Source organism: Alexandromys fortis, unplaced genomic scaffold (genome assembly GCF_014885135.2).
Source record: "Alexandromys fortis isolate MF-2015 unplaced genomic scaffold, M_Fortis_MF-2015_v1.1 scaffold_8_9099976_23576923, whole genome shotgun sequence".
Lineage (NCBI taxonomy): Eukaryota > Metazoa > Chordata > Mammalia > Rodentia > Cricetidae > Alexandromys > Alexandromys fortis.
Genome location: NW_026067899.1, coordinates 11,818,060 through 11,837,719, shown reverse-complemented (window position 1 = coordinate 11,837,719; position 19,660 = coordinate 11,818,060). Strand labels below are relative to the sequence as shown.

Genomic DNA, 19,660 nt, shown 5'->3' with positions numbered 1-19,660 from the left:
CAAACCGTGTCCCCGTCTGTCCCTTCCCTGCTGCTTTCGGGGTTGTTGCCTTTTCTGCTTATTGTAAACTAGTCAAACTGATACAGTGATATGATGGCCACCGATAAGAGAGGGCTGAATCCAGTGGTCACTCTGGCTGCCCCAGGTGCCATTCCTATGCTCCTATCTCCTCCTGCTCCAGCACTAGTCCCTTATGTACGCATCAGAATCACGGGCCCAGTGTAGCTCCTGGGGCCCGCGTAGACCCTCCAGACTGGCCAGTTTCTAAACTCACACTGATTAACAGCAGTTGAGCCCATTTACATTTTCATGGAATAGAGTTTGAGTGAATTACAGACTAACTTATGATTTTTCTCAAGTATGGTTATTTTTTAAGAATGAAATAATATTATAGTATTAATAGTTTTATGTCCGGTTCAGAAAAATTGGTATAAAAATATTTTAAAGTTGCCAACCCAAAGGTAATTGGTCCATTCTCAAAAATTTAGCAAATTAAAACGACTCCAGAACAAGTCATGAGCTACTGCAAAACAAAAAGTACTTTTTCCTCAAAATAAACAAAAAAAGAGGAAGGGAGGGGAAATACCTATTTATTAAAAGGAAAGAAATGAAAGCTGATGGCAGCTTAACTACTGCTGGGGGAGGAGCCTGAGTTTGCTGTTGTCTTTGAAATTGTGATTCCACAGAACTATTTACTAATCAAGTATAGTTACCATGGCAATTAATAGCTCAGAAAATTGCAGATGCTACATCTCAAATACCAGGCTCTGCGTGGAAGGGAGCACACATAGGAGCTGAAGCGCAGGCAGCACGGGTCTGCAGCAGCCTGCTTCATCGCAAAGTCTGCCTCCTGAGCGTGCTCCCTTTATCCTTGCTTGCTTCAGTAAACTTAATTTGCTTGGAATATGCTTTGTTTTTCTCATTAAAAAATTAAAACCTTTGCTAGGTTTAGCAGTAGTAGAAAGGCAGCTAGTGACGTCATCAGGAGTCAGCGCTGGGCTCTTTGAGACACCTGCCGAATCCCCAAATGCTTCTCTGTCTACGACATACTTAACCACGGCAGACCCGGGACTGTGCCTCTCTGTAGCGCCCTCCTTTGAACACGCCTGTGCCTGCCCCTTCCAGAAGCCAGGGTCTGACTTGCAGCTGCTCTGAAGGCACGAGGTGCATTCTAATGTTGCATTCTCTGATCCACACTGTGGCTCAAGGCCCTGGCAGAGTGATGTTGCTCAGCACAGTGAGCCACGCTACTGCTCCAAGCCTATCACAGAAGCCCCCAAGACTGAGCAGGGCTTGAAACGGCCCCTCTCTGGATGGGCCCTGCATTCTCATGCTTCTTGCTTCCACACAAACACACATGGCCTGTTTTTTGCTGCTAGCCTCCCAGGCTCGAGATATGCTGTCCATATCCAGGGAGCCTGGGCTGCTGCCCTTCTGCCTAGGCTGGCACTTGGGAAGGCAGGAGCTATACAACCTGGTGGACTGGTATACTAAGCAATAGTTTTAATTTAATAAACTCTTTTCTCACAGGCTCCAGCAAACCTTCACCAATTTACATCAGTTCCTATTCGTCACCAGCAAGAGAACAAAATCGACGGCTACAGGTGAATCCGCAGTGTCATTTGTACAGAAGGCTGGCTCACAGTCACACCATAAGGGGGCCACCTGAGGAACTTTGCTCCTCAGATCTGAGCAGGGTTTAGATAAATTGTTTCCATCAGAGACTGCAGGCCTCTGATGGGGAACCTCCAATGCCTGCTCTTAGTCCAGCAGTTTCCCTCTCTTTACCCCTCCCCCCTCCGTTGACCTATAAAGCCTCTTCCATCCTTGGAGGAGGCAAAGTTGGTGAGCACACCTCACGCCCTCTTTGTTCACTCTGGACACCTCACCCTCCGAGCTTTGTGGTTTAAAAATTGAGTCTGCAGCCCATTCCTGAGAGGGTTGTGTTTAGAGCCCCCAGACTCTGCTTCCGGGGCGGGGCCTTCTCGAGCCACCCTAAAGGACTGTACCTGCCACACGCACCCCTTTCAACCACAAAACCAGGGTTTCCCAGCCAGACTTGCATAAGGCCTCTGTCTAAGACCTATCTACACCATGATCTTTTTTAAGTAAATAGGAAAAAATATGAGTAGCTTATGCTCTAGTTTTGGGTGGTTTTGTTTTGTGATTGTGTCTTGCTGCTGTTTCGGCTGAGCTCAAATCTTTGAGCTAAATCAACCCTCCCTTTTCAGTCTCATGAGCAGTCAGGGTGACAGGCATGCCAAGACCACACCCAGCCTCTGCTGTTTCTTTTAGAGAAATCTAGTTCTGCCTTCAAAAGAGGAGATACTTAGCTAAGTATATTGTTTTAACTCTGAAATACCATGAGGTTATAAGACAGATGCCAATACCTATATGGTAAATTCTTAAATTTTACTAAATTGGGGGGATTTGGGCAATACGAAGACAGACAGACGTAAGAGCTATGACAGTTTGTGGGCTTGGTGAGCACAGAAGGAAATGGGGACCAGGTGCCCTGTCCACACGTGCTCTTCAGAGGACCTCAGTGGCATGGCTTGCAGGAGCCTTGCCTCCAGCATCGTATTTGCCACCATGTCTCTGCAAATTGTTATCTTCCTGCCTTGCGATTGTTCATCAAACTACCTTATGTCTTTTAAAACTGAGTGGTGGGTTCAAATCTTAATCAGTGGAGTAAATGTTTCAGAATGCCATCCTATAACTACAGTTATCTGAGTATCTCAAACCAAATCCCCACCCCTCAAGTGTGCCCATGATATGCTTAACTTTTCTGTGCAAAAGCCGCCCCCCCCTCTTTGGGTCCGCATCTGACAGGCTCCTCCACATCCCATGCCGCCTCCCACTGAGGGCCTAACCTCTTCTGGGGCCTCAGACCGGGCTTGAGCAAACAAAGCCAGCTTGTGTATAAACATGATTTAAAAATCCTCCCTCCTGTGAGCAAATACGGTGCGCACCTGAAACAGCATCTCCCCTTGAACCCACAAAGTACTTGAAAATGCAAAGCGGGAAGCCCTCGTCAGTGTTCTGTAAGCGTGTGTTTTTCTTACTTGCCTTTCTATTCTGCCAGCAGCACCAGCAGCTGTACTATCAAGATGACGCCACCAGGAAGCCCTTGGATGCATACAGATTGTACCTGCAGTCTCCGCGTAGCTATGAAGACCCTTATTTTGATGACCGAGTTCACTTTCCAGCTTCTACTGATTATTCAACACAGTATGGACTGAAATCAACTACAAATTATGTAGACTTTTATTCCACTAAACGACCTTCTTACAGAGCCGAACAGTACCCAGGGTCCCCCGACTCCTGGGTGTAGCATCAAAGATGCCCGTCGGGGAACTCTTTCTTTGTAACTTTGCTTGGACTGAGGTGAAGAGTCTGCCTTGCTGATCTGGTGATGAAATGCGGAAGTGGAATGGAAGGAAAGAGTGAGGAGTGTTGATTTTCTTTTTTGAGGAATTTTCAGGGAAGTGAGGAAACCCTTGGGAGGGGACTTTCTAAGCTCTGTGTAGGTGTTAGGTCTAATTCCCGGTAGATCCTCGTGGTGACGGTGTGGGTGATGTGGTGAGCGGTTTGAGACACGGGTGAAGTAAGATGGGGTATGTGTAGGTCAAATCAAATTACAGATGATTTTTTTAATGTGAATAAAGTTATGTTCAGATAGTTTGTACAGAAAAAAAAATAATAAAATGGATGCCCTTCATGTTTTATTGCTATAACTAAATGTCAAGATTGTATGCTATTATGTCTTGTAAAAATTTCTTCTGTTGGTGTAAATATGGAAATGCCACATTGGTTAAGTGCCATCATTTGTAACGCAGTGTGTCGTTTGAAAAGAGAGTTGAAGAACTGACAGCCTAAAACACAAACGGGAAACCCAAGGAACTATTAGCGGTTGACAGCCAACTCTGCCATCCTGTTTTCAGTGGGTAGTGAGCCCCGGAAGCCCCTAGTGGGGTGTGACAGCAACGCCATGCTCATCCCGCCTCCTTCACAGACAGGTCACTGCCATTTTCTATGCACATGGAAGAATAATAAATGTGGAAACTTCATCCTGGAAGGTGTGCTCTGGTCCCCTTTTTCTGAGTGTGATAGGGAAAACGCAGATTGAGCAAATCCTTTGCGAGATGGGCTGGCCACACTGGGCATTGAGGATGTGGCTACTCCCTTACTTGCCTGAGTATGTGTACTCAGTTTTTTGTTTTGTTTTCATTTGATAGCCTCTAGTTTTAGCAGGTTTTGCTTTCTTTCAGCCTACTAGGTATTATTTAGCATGTAGTATTTAGCATCTCTTTTCGCCTAAGGGAAATTACATCTGGCATCCTGACCATACTGCCGTGGCTAGGACCACTTCCACCCACAACATGGCTTTTTGGAACTAAGTCATCACCTACGGGCAACTGGGCATTTGCTTGCTTGGCATCAGTGTGTTAGAAGCCAACACTGATCCTAAATATTGTGCTGAGTACTTGCTGGATTACATATGGCCTTGGGGGGTCCCCACAGACACAGTAGGCATGTCCCAGTGCTACCATGCAGCATTGTGACAATAGAAAGAGACCCAAGAAACAGTGCTTTTCTGGATGAAAAAACGGCCTGAGGTTAGGATTCAAAGTAAAACAGATCCAAGTATAGGCAAGAAAATAGGTGACTTCTACAAACGGCGCCTTTCTGAGCTTTAGACTGTCCAGAGGACACCTAAGATATCTAACAAGGTCATGCTCTCTGTCACGTGTGCCTTGTTTGGACAGAGGAAGCAGCCTTCCATACGACAGAGGTCACTGGATGTTCCTGAGGGACTGTCACAGACCACTGGACATCACACCTATTTGATCCCACATTCCAGAACCTGGTTCCTTGATCCCTAGGTTTAAGTGAAGAGTCAGGAAACCTGGAGCCCCCAGAGCTCCAGGAACCATTTCTTTTAGTGACTGTTTGGGCACTTACTGCCTTACTGCAGCTAATGCAAATCATAGTTGGGAACTCATTTGGACCTCCCTCCAGTGCCACCCAGTTTAGCCAGAAAGGGGCCATGCTGATGACTGGGCAAAAGATCTGAGGCCTTTGAACAAGTTATTGTTACTGGAGAAAAGAAATTGCAGGCAGAGACTCGCATCCTGGATCATGAAGATGGGCTCGCCCCACCCAGTGGCGAAAAGAAACATGACCTACTAGAACTGTTGAGTCGTTGTTGCGGTCCTGATAATACCAAATAGCATCACCCCACAGCAAGCGGTTGTGTGGTTCTGAAGAGCCAGAGTCAGCTGAGAATAAGCTCTCAACAGAGCCAAGGTCAGAAAGCTAAGCCAAGGCTTATGCATCTGACTCCACCTTCCAGGCATCTGAGCAGCTTCTAGGTGAGGTTCCAGCTGATGGTGACCAACAGAACACATGATATGGACCAAGCCTCAGTCCTTCCTGCTAAAGAGCTCCCTGGTTTAGTGTGCGGTGCAGACATGTGCAGACCACTCGTTTCCTGGATACCATCCAGTTCTACAGCAAAAGCGTTTAGACTTTGGTGGCAGAATATGGAGTTTGCGTAGGAGAGTGGAGTGTGGAGTATTTTCACAGAACGCCGTCTTAACCTTGAAAAGCCATGAGACTTTTCTGTTGGAGCGTGTGTGTGTGTGTGTGTGTGTGTGTGTGCCCTGCATGTACACATGTGTGCCACATATGTGCCTAATACCCACAGTGGTGAGGCCAAAGGCATTAAATACCTTGGAACTAGTTATGGTGGCTGGGAGACAGCATGTGGATGCTAGTAACAGAATCCAGGTCCTTTGCAGGAACAAGTGCATTTAACTGCTGAGCCATCTCTCTAGCTCCCTAGAGCATATTTTTGCCTATGTCTGTTTAAGATTACATCTTTTTAAGACCATGATTTCCTAAGTATTAGAAGTCATGACCACACAGCACCCCCATCGTTAACCCCTGGTCAGTGTTCATCCACTTGATTGCTGATTCTTACACTGAAATACTAAGTTTTTGAGCACTAAGTGATGATGGTTACAGAAGCATGATCCAGTTCACCCTCACAGTCAATGTATACTCCACCTTCTAAGCTCTGAAACAAATGAGTAAATTACTACAGGTCACAGCCAGTAAGTGATCAAGGCAGAGGTAGTAGCCCTCTGGCCAAAACTAAATGCTGGTGGCAAATTCAGGCATTTGAATTTCAACTACATACTATCTGTTAGACATTGTCCATCACTACCTTAAATTTATCAAAGGAAACTTATCTGATGTGGGGTTCTGATGTGGGGTTCCCCTCTATATGCTGTAAATATGTATTATTACCATTGTTTATTAGAGAAGCTATTTCGGCCAGTGGCTTAGTAGATAAAGCCAGGCAGGAAGTCCAAACAGAGAGAGAGTAGGCAGAGTCAGGGAGATGCCATGTAACTGCAAAAGGAAGACCCGGAACCTTCCCAGTAAGCCACAGCCTCATGACAATACACAGATTAATATAAATGGGTTCGTTTAAGATAGAAGAGCCAGGAATATGCCTAAGCTATTGACCAAGTAGTGTTATAATTAATAGTTTCTGCGTGGTTTTTTGGGTCTGGGAAGCTGGGAAACGAACAAGCAGTCTCAAGTCTACAATTATCTGTAAGTTAAAAGTAATCATAAATTGTGAATGTTGGGCATGCAAGACAGTTGAGCACATAAAGTGCTTCCTGGGCAAGTTGACAGCCTGAGTTCAGTCCCACATGGAAGTAGAAGAGCAGGGTTTCTGACTGTCACGTGCATGTCAGGGCACACATGGTTACACACATACACAAACACACATTTAAATATTGAACAGCTATCAAAAATTCTTTTTTCTATTTTATATTTTTAGCTTCTTTGTCAAAAATCAGGTGTTTGTAGGTGTGTGAATTGATATCTGGGTCTTTGATTTGATTACACTGGTCCTCCTGTCTGTTTTTACGCCAATGCCAGGCTGTTTTCATTACATTAGAAGAATATGAAGTTATTACCTACAGTAGAGTTTGAAGTCAGGGATTGTGACTCCTCCAGAAGTTCTTTTATTGTTCTTTTATTTTGGCTATCCTGCATTTTTTGCTTTTTCATATGAAGTTGATTACCGTTCTTTCAAGGTCTGTGAAGAATTTTTCTGGGATTTTGATGGGCATTGCATTGAATCTGTAGATTGTCATTTTTACTATGTTAATTTTGTCTACCTAAGAGCATGGAAGATCTTTCCATTTTCTGGTGTCTTCAATTTCTTCAAAGTTTCAAAATTCTTGTCATACATACCACTTGTTTGGTTAGAGTTACTCCGAGATATTTTATGATATTTGTGGCTATTGTTAAGGGTGATGTTTCTCTGATTTCTTTCTCAGCCTGTTTATCATCTGTATAAAGGAGTGCTACTGGTTTTTTAAGTTAGTCTTATATCCTGCTATATTACTGAAGGTGTTTATGAGATAGATGTAGGAGTTCCCTAGAAGAATGTTTTTAGAGTCACATATGTAAACTATCATATCATCAGCAAATACTGAGAGTTTGACTTCTTTTCCAAAGAAGTATTCCCTTGATCTTTTGTTGTCCTATTGTTCTAGCTAGAACGCATCTTCAACAAATGATGCTGGCATAACTGGCTATAAATATGTAGGAGAATGTAATAGATCCATATCTGTTGCCATGCACAAAACTCAAGAGCAAATGGATCAAAGACCTCACATAAAACCAACCACACTGGACCCCAGTAGCACAGACACTGAAACAATTAATAAATGGGACCTCCTGAAACTGAGAAGCTTCTATAAAGCAAAGGACATTGTCAACAAGACAAAATGGCTATCTACAGATTGGGAAAAGATCCTCACCAACCCCACATCAGACAAACGACTGATCTCCAAAATATACAAAGAAGTCAAACTTGCCATCAAAAGAATAATTCAATAAAAAAATGGGGTACAGACCTAAACAAAACTCTCAACAGACAAATCTCAAAGGGCTGAAAGACACTTAAGGAAATGCTTAGCATCCTTAGCTATCAGAGAAATGCAAATCAAAACAACTCGTGAGATTCCATTTTACTCCTGTAAGAATGGCCAAGATCAAAAACACTGATGACAACTTATGCTGGAGAGGATGTGGGGTAAAGGGAACACTCCTGCATTGATGGTGGGAATGCAAACTGGTACAACTACTTTGGAAATCAGTATGGCGATCTCTCAGAAAATTAGGAAGCAATCTACCAGCAATACTGCTGTTGGTTATCCCCAAAATACTCAGTCATACCACAAGGACATGTGTGCAACTATGTTCATAGCAGCATTATTTATCATAGCCAGAGCCTGGAAACAACCTAACCCCTTGACCAAAGAATGGATAAAGAAAATGTCATACATTTACACAATGGAGTACTACAGTGATAAAAAAAAAATATAATGACATTTTGAAATTTGTAGGTAAATGGATAGATCTAGAAAAAAAAAACATTTCTGAAGTAGCCCAGACTCAGAAAGACAAATATATTATGTACTCACTCATTAAGTGACTTTTAGACATAAAGCAAATAAAAACCAACCTGCAATCCACAATCCCAGAGAACCTAGACAACAAAGAGGATCCTAAGAAAGACATACATGGATCTACATAGGAAGTAGAAAAAGACAAGTTCTGAGTAAATTGGGAGTGTGGGGGTCACAGGGGAGGGGAAAGAACGGAGGGAAGCAGAGAAATTTGTAGCTCAATAAACAATTATTTAAAATTAAAAAAAAATAAAAATGTACCCAACTCTATCTTGTCCACCATGAGCCTCTCTGTGAGAGGTTTCCATCCTGATCACTCCACTATGAATGCTGGCTCCTGCTAGACTGGGAACTCACTCTGTGAGCTGTGTCTATTAACTAAGGCCCCATTAAAACAACATCTTTCACCACGTGACTCTAGCATCATGAGGCCTCGGTAACACCCTTAAATCAACACTCTTGCCAGGCCTTCAGATTGGGGCTTTGTTTCAGTGATCGAGCTGGATCACAGAGAAAAACATTTGAAAACTTGGCCATTACCACTCATTCATTCAATGATTCTGAGTAGCACTGTTTATAGTAACATTATTCCTAATAGCCAAAAATTGGAGGCAACACAACTATACACCAGCAGAATGGATAAACAAAAATGTTATCCAAGAATAGGAAAAACTGTGGCATATATTTGTATCATAAAATATTAGTCAACAATAAAAAATGAGCCACAAATATTACCTGGACAAATACCAAAAAACCATGTTGTTCAAAAGAGGAGACTGGCAGAGGATACATGCTGAAGGATCCCCCATGTAAGAACAGGGAAAAACTCCCTGAAGGTAACAGTGACCACAGAGGTAGGTATGGGCAAAAGCTATTTGGGATGGGTGGGAATGTCCTCTGTCTTGATTGGTATGGCAATTGCACAAGTGCATACATGCAGCAAGACTTCAAACTAGACACATCAGATCTGCATTTCACTGTGTCAAATTATATCAACAATTACCTCCAAAACCTTCAAAGGAAAAGAGAGAGGAGTTGGGAAAAGGATCTGCAGAAGTGGAAGGGACAGGAGAGAAGAGTTGGGGGAATATGATCAAAAGTGTGTACATGTATAAAATACAGTGAAACCTGTTATGTATAATTAGTATATGCTAATAAAGCTACCTCAATACATTAACAATAGTCCATAAAGAAATAGCATAGCCTGAGACACAGTTTAACGACCTAGCACCAAAGTTATAATTATTTGTCTCTTCTGAGTTAAGAGAAATGCAATTGATTGTGCCTTGTGGCACAGTTGAGCATCCTTTGGATATATACCCAAAAGTGGTATTGCTGGCTCTTGAGGAAGGTTGTTTCCTAATTTTTTGAGAAATCGTCACATTGACATCCAAAGGGGCTGTACCAACTTGCACTCCAACCAGCAATGCAGGAGTGTTCCCTTTTCCCCACAACCTCTCCAGCATAAGCTGTCATCAGTGTTTTTGATCTTGGCCATTCTTAAAGGTGTAAGATGGAATCTGACTTGTTTTGATTTGCATTTCTCTGAAGGCTAAGGATGTTGAGCATTTCCTTAAGTATCTTTCAGCTATTTTTGATTCCTCTGTTGATAGTTCTGTTTAGGTCTGTACCCCATTTTCTTTATTGAATTATTTGTTCTTTTGATGTGCAATTTATTGAATTCTTTGTATATTTTGGAGATCAGCCCTGTTTCTGATGTGGGGTTAGTGAAGATCTTTTCCCACTCTGTAGGCTGCCATTTTGTCTTGTTGACCATGTCCTTTGCTTTACAGAAGATTATCAGTTTTAGGAGGTCCCATTTATTAATTGTTTCTCTCAGTGTCTGTTCTACTGGGGCTATATTTAGGGATTAAAGGCGTGTGCCACCACCGCCCGGCATAAGTGGTTTTTAAAAGCAAAGAAAACCAGCCTACAAATCACAATCCCAGAGAACCAAGACAACAAGGAGGACCCTAAGAGAGACATACATGGATCTATTCTACATGGGAAGTAGAAAAAGACAAGATCTCCTGAGTAAATTGGGAGCATGGGGACCTTGGGAGAGGGTAGGAGGGGAGGGGAGGGGAGAGGCAGGGAGGAGAGCAGAAAAAAGTGTAGAGCTCAATAAAAAATATTTTTTAAAAAAACTGCTTCAAAAAATGCAGTTGATTACAAACCTTTACAAAATTGCCACTTAGTTTCTCATGCAGAAGGTTCTAGAAAAAAAAATCCCTTTGTAGTTATATACACTAGCCTGTTTTTTTGTTGTTGTTGTTTTGTTTTGTTTTAAGCCGCTTTCTAAGGTACACTTAAAAAGAATTCTGAGAAATGTGAACGTGTATAGCGCCGTGTGCGCAGCTTTCAGACGAGCTGCGGTTGTGCAGATTTATGTGTGTTGACAAGAAAATAATTTAAGCCGGCTCAGACTTACTTGTGCTTAAAGCATTGCCAAGAGAGAGAAGCATGTAGCCCTTTTACCTAATCATCCAAAGAGATGGATAAACAAACACCCTGGCTGCCTCAGAGTTCCCCCAACTACAGGGAAGGAATGTGGAAGCAGAGCCCTTTCAGCCAAGTTCCAGTGATGTCATGGGCCCTCAGGGCAGACTTGGAAACCAAGTCAGAGCCTTGCTTCAGGTCAAGGAGACCCTTACTGGGGAGGAAGCAAACTAACTGCTAATGGGTGTGCCAACCTGGAAGGGAATTGAGAGAACGTGGAGGGTGGAGGAGCTTGGGGGTTTCCGAGCAGCTCCAACAGACAGAGCTTTTGAGTGGCCCTTTGCTAATCCATGCCCAGAGCTGAACTGGACCTCAGCCCGGAGAACACAGCTCAGCGCAGTCTGGTCCACTTCATCTCCCTCTAGCTCTTGGGTTTACCTCCATCTTGGTTTACCCCGTGACCACAGTATACTGTTCATTCCCGCGATAGCTTGATCTGATTGGCTGTCACTGTGAATGCCCCCCCCCCTTTCAGGACCCTCCTCAAAGGCTGCAGACACAGAAAGGAAATTTTTAGCGAGCAAATGATGACTTGAATTGTGTCTGCTTTAGTGTCTTTCCTTGTTTTTCTGTCAGCAGCTTCTCCAGAAGCAGTTGGCCGTCCCCTAAGTGACTGTGCCGATTGCCGCTGCCTAATTCTAACTTGAAATCACTGGAAGACATTCTCTACTGTCATAATCATTTGCATGAGCCATAACTAGCTTTTTCATTATTAAACTCCCATCCAACCCATCTAACAGTTGGGGGAATTCTGATAAAGACTTAATGACATGATGCGCTACTTTGCTCTCTGTTCAGAGGGAAAGCCCATTCCAGGGCTGACCAAGGCACCTGCTCAGAAAAGAAAATTAATCACAACTTAAAGCAAGGTCAAAGGGATAATTCTGAAACCAGACGGGAAATAGCCAATTGTCCCTTCGCAAATCTCTTGTAACTCTTTACTCCCCAGAAGGCAACACCCCCGAAATGTGCCTTTGCTTGCTGGCAGTGAAACGGAAATGTGTTTGGCTCCCAGTGCCTTGCTAGGCTGCCGCATCCACTCAGCGCTAATCTAATAAAAAAAGACTTCAGGGAGGCAGCAGGTTCTCGAGGGTCTCTTTTTAGGAGTCTTTCCGGGGCTGTCCCAGTCCAATCCCAGTCAGCTGTCACTCCCTTTCCAGGACTGAGAAAGATGGTGCTCAGGTGTGCCCAGGTTTCTGCGGGCTAATGGGGAGCATTGGATCCTGATGGGCCTAAAGTCTGAGATAATGGGAAAAGATCCAGCCAATGCGGGGGGGGGGGGGGGGGGGGGGGCGGGGGGGGGGGGGGGGGGGGGGGGGGGGGGGGTCTCACGGGGCTCTGCTTGATCTGATTGGCTACAGGCTCTTCATTAAAGACTGTTGAAAGGGGGAGAATGAGTCTTCCTCGGGGATGAGCCTGCGCTTGTCCAATATGACTTAGCCAGCCACAGAGACATATACATACAAGCAGCGCTACCCCAACACGGCAACTAAAGTCATATACTTAATTCGCTTATATCAATAATCATTAATAATTTAAGACAAAATTTGGGGGTGAGCAACCTAGGAAGGAATGGAAGCAGGGGAATGTGACGTGAAAAGAGAAAGAGGTAAGACACTTTGCATTTAGAGAACAGGGCAGAAGCCTAAGGGTATCGCAGGAATTAGCTTGAAAGAAAACCCTGCAGCATCCTGCAGCACGGAACTACCTGGATACAGTTTCCCTGAGGTTATTTTCCCCCTGTTCAGACATCAACTCTCCGTGGAGCCACTAGAGCTGGGGGGCTCACTCAGCAGCAGCAGACTTGGGCGGCGTGCAAACCATGTTGATCTCACAGGCTCGCAGAATACAAGAGCTGTGGGCAGGAGAGACTTGCCAGATTTCAAAGGAAGGACCTGGAGGCTGAGCAACGTGTCCCAGGTTCAGAGCTGTTGCCTGCCCCCAAAAGCAGAATGTCTGAACCTGAAGTGAAAGCAGTTGTGTTGAGAGTCCCCCGGAAGTCAGAGATACCAGAAATGTGGATCATCTGACCAAGGAAGCCTCGGCCAGGAAAAGGGGCCCAAGAAACAGGCTATAAAGGCTTCAGCTAGGAGGGCTGTGTGGACAGGCCTGTGAGAACCATTTGGTGCTCACATCATGGCTTTCTGTGCCCTAGACACTAGACAGTTTCAGGATCTAATGTTTGACCTGCTGGGTTTGGGTCCTGCATTGGTCTACTCTTTCCTTCTATCTCCCTAGTCCTTCTGCTTGGAAATCGAGATTCACCCTGCACCTTTGTATATTGAGTGTGGTACTAGTATGTCTTGCAGGTCCTCGTGGCTCATTAGCCTTGAGTCTCAGGAGAGAATTCATTCTTGGGCTTTTCAAGAACACTGAAACAGTTAAGACTTTGGGGACTTTCAGAGGCGGAATAAATGCATGTTACATTATAAGACAGGCAAGCATTTTTGGAGGTCAGAGATAGAATTCTCTGTTTTAACCATTCAACACTCCCCAGAGTCCTATAAGGGGGAGGGGCTGGTCACTAGCCTATGGTCCCATGGAGTGGTAAAAGTTTTGTAGAGGGCCTGGGGACATTGAGAACCCAGAGCCCCTGTCTCTCTGCTCCTCATTCACTATGAGGTCAACAGTTAGCAATACCACACCCTCACCCAAGATGCTCTGTGCTGCCACCTGCCCAAAAGAAACTAGACAACAAAGACAACTGACCATGGACAGAAAAAAATTTGAAACTATAAACCAAAATCTTTTCCAAGAAAGGAATGTTTATTTTGTATTTGTGTGTATCTGTGTGTGCATGTGCCAGGGCTCTCAGAGGCCACAAGAGGGCATCAGATACCCTGCAGCTAAAGTCATGGGCAGTTTTGAACTGACAGACTTGAGTGCTGAGACCCAAACATGGGTCCTCTGGAGCCATCGCTCCAGACCCTCTTTCTCCCTTTCAACTTGATTCATCACAGGTCTGCATAGTAGTATAAAGCTAACACAACCAGAGAACTATGTTCAACTGTTAAGAACAAAGTCCCAGCAATCGTGATTGGTCATAAGACAAGTTGTAAAGTGTTTTGTTTGTATCTCTTCTTCACTGTATTCAGAGGTGACCAAAGCCAGGCCTTCTAAGTTAATATGGTGGTCCCAACAAGGTATGCATAGACCAGAGTTCTGCCTGCTATCCCAGCATACCCTCACCCTCATTGACTTCCCTTCTGGCTTCTGGAACTCCAACAAACACACATTCTGCGGCAAGTAGAAAATATTGAGAAAGAAAAGTTTGCTAGGCGAGTCAGTAACTTCCCTGGAGTCCCTATCCATGTATCTCCCTGGACACCCTACCTACAAGGGAAACTGGAATCTCTGCCCATGTATCTCCCTGGAGCCCCCACCTACAAGGGAAAGAAGGAAAGCTTGTTGCCTGGGCTCCTTGCCAGTTCTGCTCATGTAAGGGTTCTGTTAGTGAGAGAAATAGAGAATGATGGAAGACGTATTCTTAGTCTCTGCTCAAGATTACTGATGGCACGACCAAGTGGCTTCTATACTGTCATTACTTTATTCCTATGAATGGGATGTCAACAGCCTATACTGTATTAATTCCCTGGATGAGCAGAAGGCATTGTACCCATCTCTCCTACACATGAAAGACAACAAACTGGATTGTAAAAATCTCAAGTTTAGGCAAGAACCTCAGGCAATTCATAGCTTAAAGGTTAATGGGGGAAAATGAGTGACCATCAGAGATCCATACTTGCTACCTCACTTCATGGCGGCATACAGCCTCTGACCATGGGGAATCCTACAAGTCTTAAGGTCCTGGATCCTCATCCATTGCATCATGCAGAATCTCCCATATCCTGTGCCCAGAAAAAGTCATCCTAGCAAGGGTTCTACAGCTAAAAACAAACAAAAATGATGGTGGAGCCAGGCATGGTGACACACCCAGCACTTAGGAGGCAAAGACAGGTGGATATCTGTGCATTTGAGGCCAGCTTGATCTACATGTAGTGTCCCATGTACAACCAGGGCTACATAGATCTTGTCTCAAAATAAAACATATTGGTGTATCATGTGTGGCCAGTGACTAACCTCACGAGTAACTCCCTAAGGACTTTTGCTGTGTGCTCCTGTGTCCTCAGCCACCCAGGAGAGCCACTTCAACTTTGCTTCTGACCCATACTCCTACAATAGTCTAGACATTGTAGAGAGCTGGGGTTTGCCCTGAGACTGTGAAAACCTTGATCTACTGCCAAGTCTGGGGTGAGCTGTCAAAGGCAGACCCAGAGAACACAGGGGAACTTGAACTAAACTTTGGCTCTATTTAAAGCAAAGGCACAAGGAAATCTGTGACCATGGCAGGGTCTGCACCAAGGAGGAACCCAGGGAACTGGGTTCAAGGTGAGGACAGAGTGAGAGGCAGGGAGGAGCTACACTGGGCTCCTGCTATTACTTGAGGGTGAAGATGAAGGAAAAGGCAGGCATCCAATCTTTCCTAGTAAAAATAGTAACACCCACTCGCTGGGCATTTCCTAGGCTCTCGGGTGTCAAGGACGGCATCATGGGCTCAAACCACATTACCCCACTCACAGAAATCCCGGCATGGTTACAGAGAAGAGAAAGTTGACCTCAGAAGTGTAATCGGTGGTTCAGGGTCACACTACCTGAGCTCTGAAGCCTGGACGTGCTGCCTGGTTAGCTTTTCCCTGGGAAGGCTAAAGAGTGTCACCAAGTTAATGCCAATTTAAACCTTTGGCCACCCCTCCTATCAGACAGGCGTCTCCTATAACTTCCCAACCCAATGAGGCTTCATGAATGCAAACCGGTTTGAACATTGCCTTAGTAAAGCTAACTAGGAAAATGCTCTGTTATCTCAGGTCAACAGTTAAGATTTTTAAAAGAAAATCAGCAATTGACCTGGGTGAGCCAGAACTGCAGCATAAGACTTCTAAAAGAGAGACCTTTCTCTGCCCTGTCCAATTTCACTGTCTCCTGTTCAGCCTCCAGAAGCAGCTCTCTGGAGACAGTTGACCCAGGCAGGAGGCTAGAGAGATCAGCTCAGGAATGGGGCTGTCAGCCTCACCTGGAAGAGTGGCGACCCTGCCTAGCTGTTATGGGAAAAGATCATCCCTAGCAACAGATCCTTCACTAAATAGGAATTTCAGACATTACAGACATTCTGGAAAAAGCAGAAACTTTCTCTTATCTTCCTTATAGACATTTTTTACTCCTCGCTGTTTTTCCAAGGCAATGGGGGAGTACTAGACAGGCTTCTGGTTGTATAAACAACGTCTTCAACAACAGCCTCAGGAGGGAGGGTTTCTTTCATCTTGTGGTTTCACATGGCCCAGCCCATGGCCCTTGGCCCCCATACACTTGGGAAAAACACTGTGGAAGTGAGATGCACGTGGCAGAGGAAGTCTTTCGCCTCGTGGTGACCAGAAAGCAGTGGGTGTTAGTATTCAGGCATCTGCACCGGCCTGACCTTGGGGTCCTGACAGGTTACATCCTCAGCTGTAGCCACTAAGAGCCCCACCTGTGCACATTCGCTATATTTCCTTTTAAAGGGGCCCTGCCCACCTCCCATATCTCCCTCTTTGTGTGTGTGTGTGTGTGTGTGTGTGTGTGTGTGTGTGTCTTCTCTCCTGCTACTTCTGTCCCCAGAGGCCATTCTCCCCTCTCACCTCCCCGCTTTTCCCATTTGCTTTCCCCCAATATTACAACTAGTTCATAGTCTGGAAAACTTACAGAGGGTGAAGGTGAGACAGGGGACCGGGGACAGGTATAACAGTCAAAGCCACATTCTCAGGAATATACTTCCTTCAGGTTGGCCACACCCCCGCAAAAAAAAAAAAAAAAAAAAACAGCAACCATAGAGCATCCCTCAGCATGAAACTGTGGGGTCTTTCCACATTCCAGCACAGAAGAGGCAGGCTGACAAGATAAGCAAAGTTCAAGGGCTCAGCCAGCCCGGCGAAGCTCAGAGCACTTGACACCCATCTCTCAAGGGTCCTTCAGCACTTCCAGAAGACTGGGCATCTTGGTTGTGTGAGCTCAGCTCACCCTGGTTTCTGCAGAAGCCTGTTTTTGGCTCTGATTTAAGCTATCAGTCTCAAGCCACCTCACAACAGAGAAAGCCATTGTGTCTTCCAACACGTGACCCCTCCGCACCCCCACCCCCATATGATGAGAATAGAGCTGTACCCGACTCTTCAGAAAGCTCAGCACACTCAAACCTGTGGCCCACCTCTTTAATTGTACACAGACCAAACTGGATGCCTAGAGGGAAAGCAGGCTTCTCTTCCTCTGGAGTAGGAAAGAAGGGGGAGGTTGTCTCCAGTGTCTCGGGGCTAGCACACTCTAAGGAAAAATCCCACCTTGCTAACCTGGGTCAAAGAATTGAAGGATTTAAAGCCTGTGGGTGTGTCCATCCTAACCTACAAGAGAGTCGAGGTCCTCAAAAATCCAAGTGAGAAAGAGTCACTTCAACTCTGTCTCCTACAACACTCTAGACCCAAGAGACATACAGGCCAAAGCTTCCAGAGAGCTCACTCTGGAGCCTGAGACTGCAACTGAATTTCCCACTTTTATCTCCCCAACCCCAAATGGACTTTGAGGCAATCAAGCCCACAGCTCGGGTCTGAGCTGACCCCGTCCTCTACTAGGTTATTATTATAGGTAGGTTATTAGTGCCGAGATGAAACACCGTGACCAAGAACAACTTGGAACGGGAAGGGTTTGACTTACATGCCCTGAATCCCAGGCCACTAAGAAAAGCCAAGGCAGGAACTCAAACTGGGCAGGAATCCGGAGGCAGAAGCTGATGCAGAGGCCATGGAGGAGTGCTGTTTACTGGCTTGCTCTCATGACTTGCTTGGCTTGCTTTTTTATAGAACCCAGGACACCCTTCCAGGGATGAAGCCACCCACAATAAGCTGGGTCCTCCCATCGCTAACTGCTGACTAATTAAGAAAATACCCTACAGGTTTGCTGATCTTACGGCGGCTTTTTTTTTTTTTCGAGACAGGGTTTCTCTGTAGTTTTTGGAGCCTGTCCTAGAACTAGCTCTTGTAGACCAGGCTGGCCTCAAACTCACAGAGATCCGCCTGCCTCTGCCTCCCGTGTGCTGGGATTAAAGGCGTTTGCCACCACCACCCAGCGGGCGACATTTTCTTAATTGAGAGTCCTTCCTCCCAGATGATTCTAGCTTGGGTCAATTTGACATAAAACTTCCCAGCACAACTGCGCCCTCGTCAACTGGACACACGCATACGCCGCTGTAACCTTTCCTTTCTTGTTCATCCCAAAAATCACACCTTATTATCAACATCACAGGGTCAAACAGTTCAACTCTTTAAACATCCCACACACTTTAAAAATTCTGACTCTTAAAAGTTCAAAGTTTCTTTAAAATACTCAAAATCTCTTTAAAAGCTCCTGTGAAACCAGAATAGGTTCAACTTTTTCTTATTCCCAGACGGAAGAACCAGGGCCCAGTCCCAATGGAATCACAGGACACAGAACTGCAATGGTGCAAAGAACAATTTCACTCACGTTTATGGGCTCCTCCAAAGGTCCTAGGTCGATTCTTTGGCTCTACCCTCTGCAACCCGCACAGACTACCTTCTAGGCTCAGGCTGGGTCTACTCCTCTGCTGCCGTGTGCCTGGTGGTCGCCCCCTTGGTACAGGTGTCTCCAAAATCCTGGGGTCTTCTGCAGCAACTGGGTTATGCTTCACGAACAGCCTCTCCTGGGAACTCTTCAGGGACTTCATCCCTACCACACAGCGCCAAGACCCAACTGCTCTCTGGCCCTCGTGCCTTCAAAATAGTACCACCTGGCTGACTTATAACACTAAGTTCAGCTGCCAGCATGAGGTATAACCTTGGCAGCTGCTGGCACACAGCCTCTGTGGGCCGACCCTGAAGAAACCCTTACCAGGTGTCACCTCGTGGATGCTGGTCTTTCCTCAATTGCTGCTAATTTCTCAGCTCCACCTGGCCAGCATCCATTGTCCCAGGAAGGACCACTTTTTCATCAGTGGTTCAGGTATCTTGTCAATTATAGCTGATTCTCCAGCCCCAGCTGACCAGAACCACGGATTCTTAGTTAGAAATACCCAATGGCCCCTCTAGAGTCTTCGCTTCCCTCTGAAGTTTCACAAGCAAGGCCACCATCATCTCTACGGTCCTCAGCACTATCCTCTAATCTGCCAAGTTCTCACAGCAGCTGGCTAAGCTTTGAACACTTGTCCAGTCTGTCTTAGTTAGGGTTTCCTTTGCTGTGAAGAGACACCATGACCACTACAACTCTTATAAAGGAAAACATTTAGCTTGAGTGGCTTTCAGTGTTCAGAGGTTTAGTTTATCATCGTGGTAGAACATGGTACAGCCAGTCCTATTGGCCCCTCGCTGTGATGGTTTAAAGGAGAATGACTTCCATAGGTTCATATATTTTAATACTTTGTCCATAGTTTGTTGAACTATTTAGAAAGGATTAGGAGGAGGTGTGGCCTTGTTGGAGGAGGTGATTCCCTGGGGATGGGCTTTAGGGTTTCAAAAACCTATGATATTCCCAGTTAGCAAGCTCGCTTGCTCTCTCTCTTTCTCTTTCTCTTTCTCTTTCTCTTTCTCTTTCTCTTTCTCCTCTCTCTCTCTCTCTCTCTCTCTCTC

The 19,660-nt window shown here is 45.3% G+C and overlaps 2 protein-coding genes across 22 annotated transcripts in view; both read left to right on the top strand.

Annotated features, from left to right (window-relative positions):
- Positions 1–4,078, top strand: part of Pkp4 (plakophilin 4) — a 205,459-nt gene extending 201,381 nt beyond the window's left edge. For 12 of the 21 annotated variants that reach the window (XM_050124002.1, XM_050123935.1, XM_050123928.1 and 9 more), the window contains 2 exons: positions 1,531–1,604; positions 3,086–4,078. In XM_050124002.1, the coding sequence (XP_049979959.1) occupies positions 1,531–1,604; positions 3,086–3,334 (323 nt within the window). In that variant the 3' untranslated portion in view covers positions 3,335–4,078. The remainder of the gene's footprint in view (positions 1–1,530; positions 1,605–3,085) is intronic. The other 9 variants (XM_050124024.1, XM_050123977.1, XM_050123969.1 and 6 more) reach the window with 1 other exon arrangement.
- Dapl1 (death associated protein like 1) overlaps positions 1–19,660 on the top strand; it is a 341,707-nt gene that overhangs the window by 208,183 nt on the left and 113,864 nt on the right. The gene's annotated exons all lie outside the window — the stretch shown is intronic.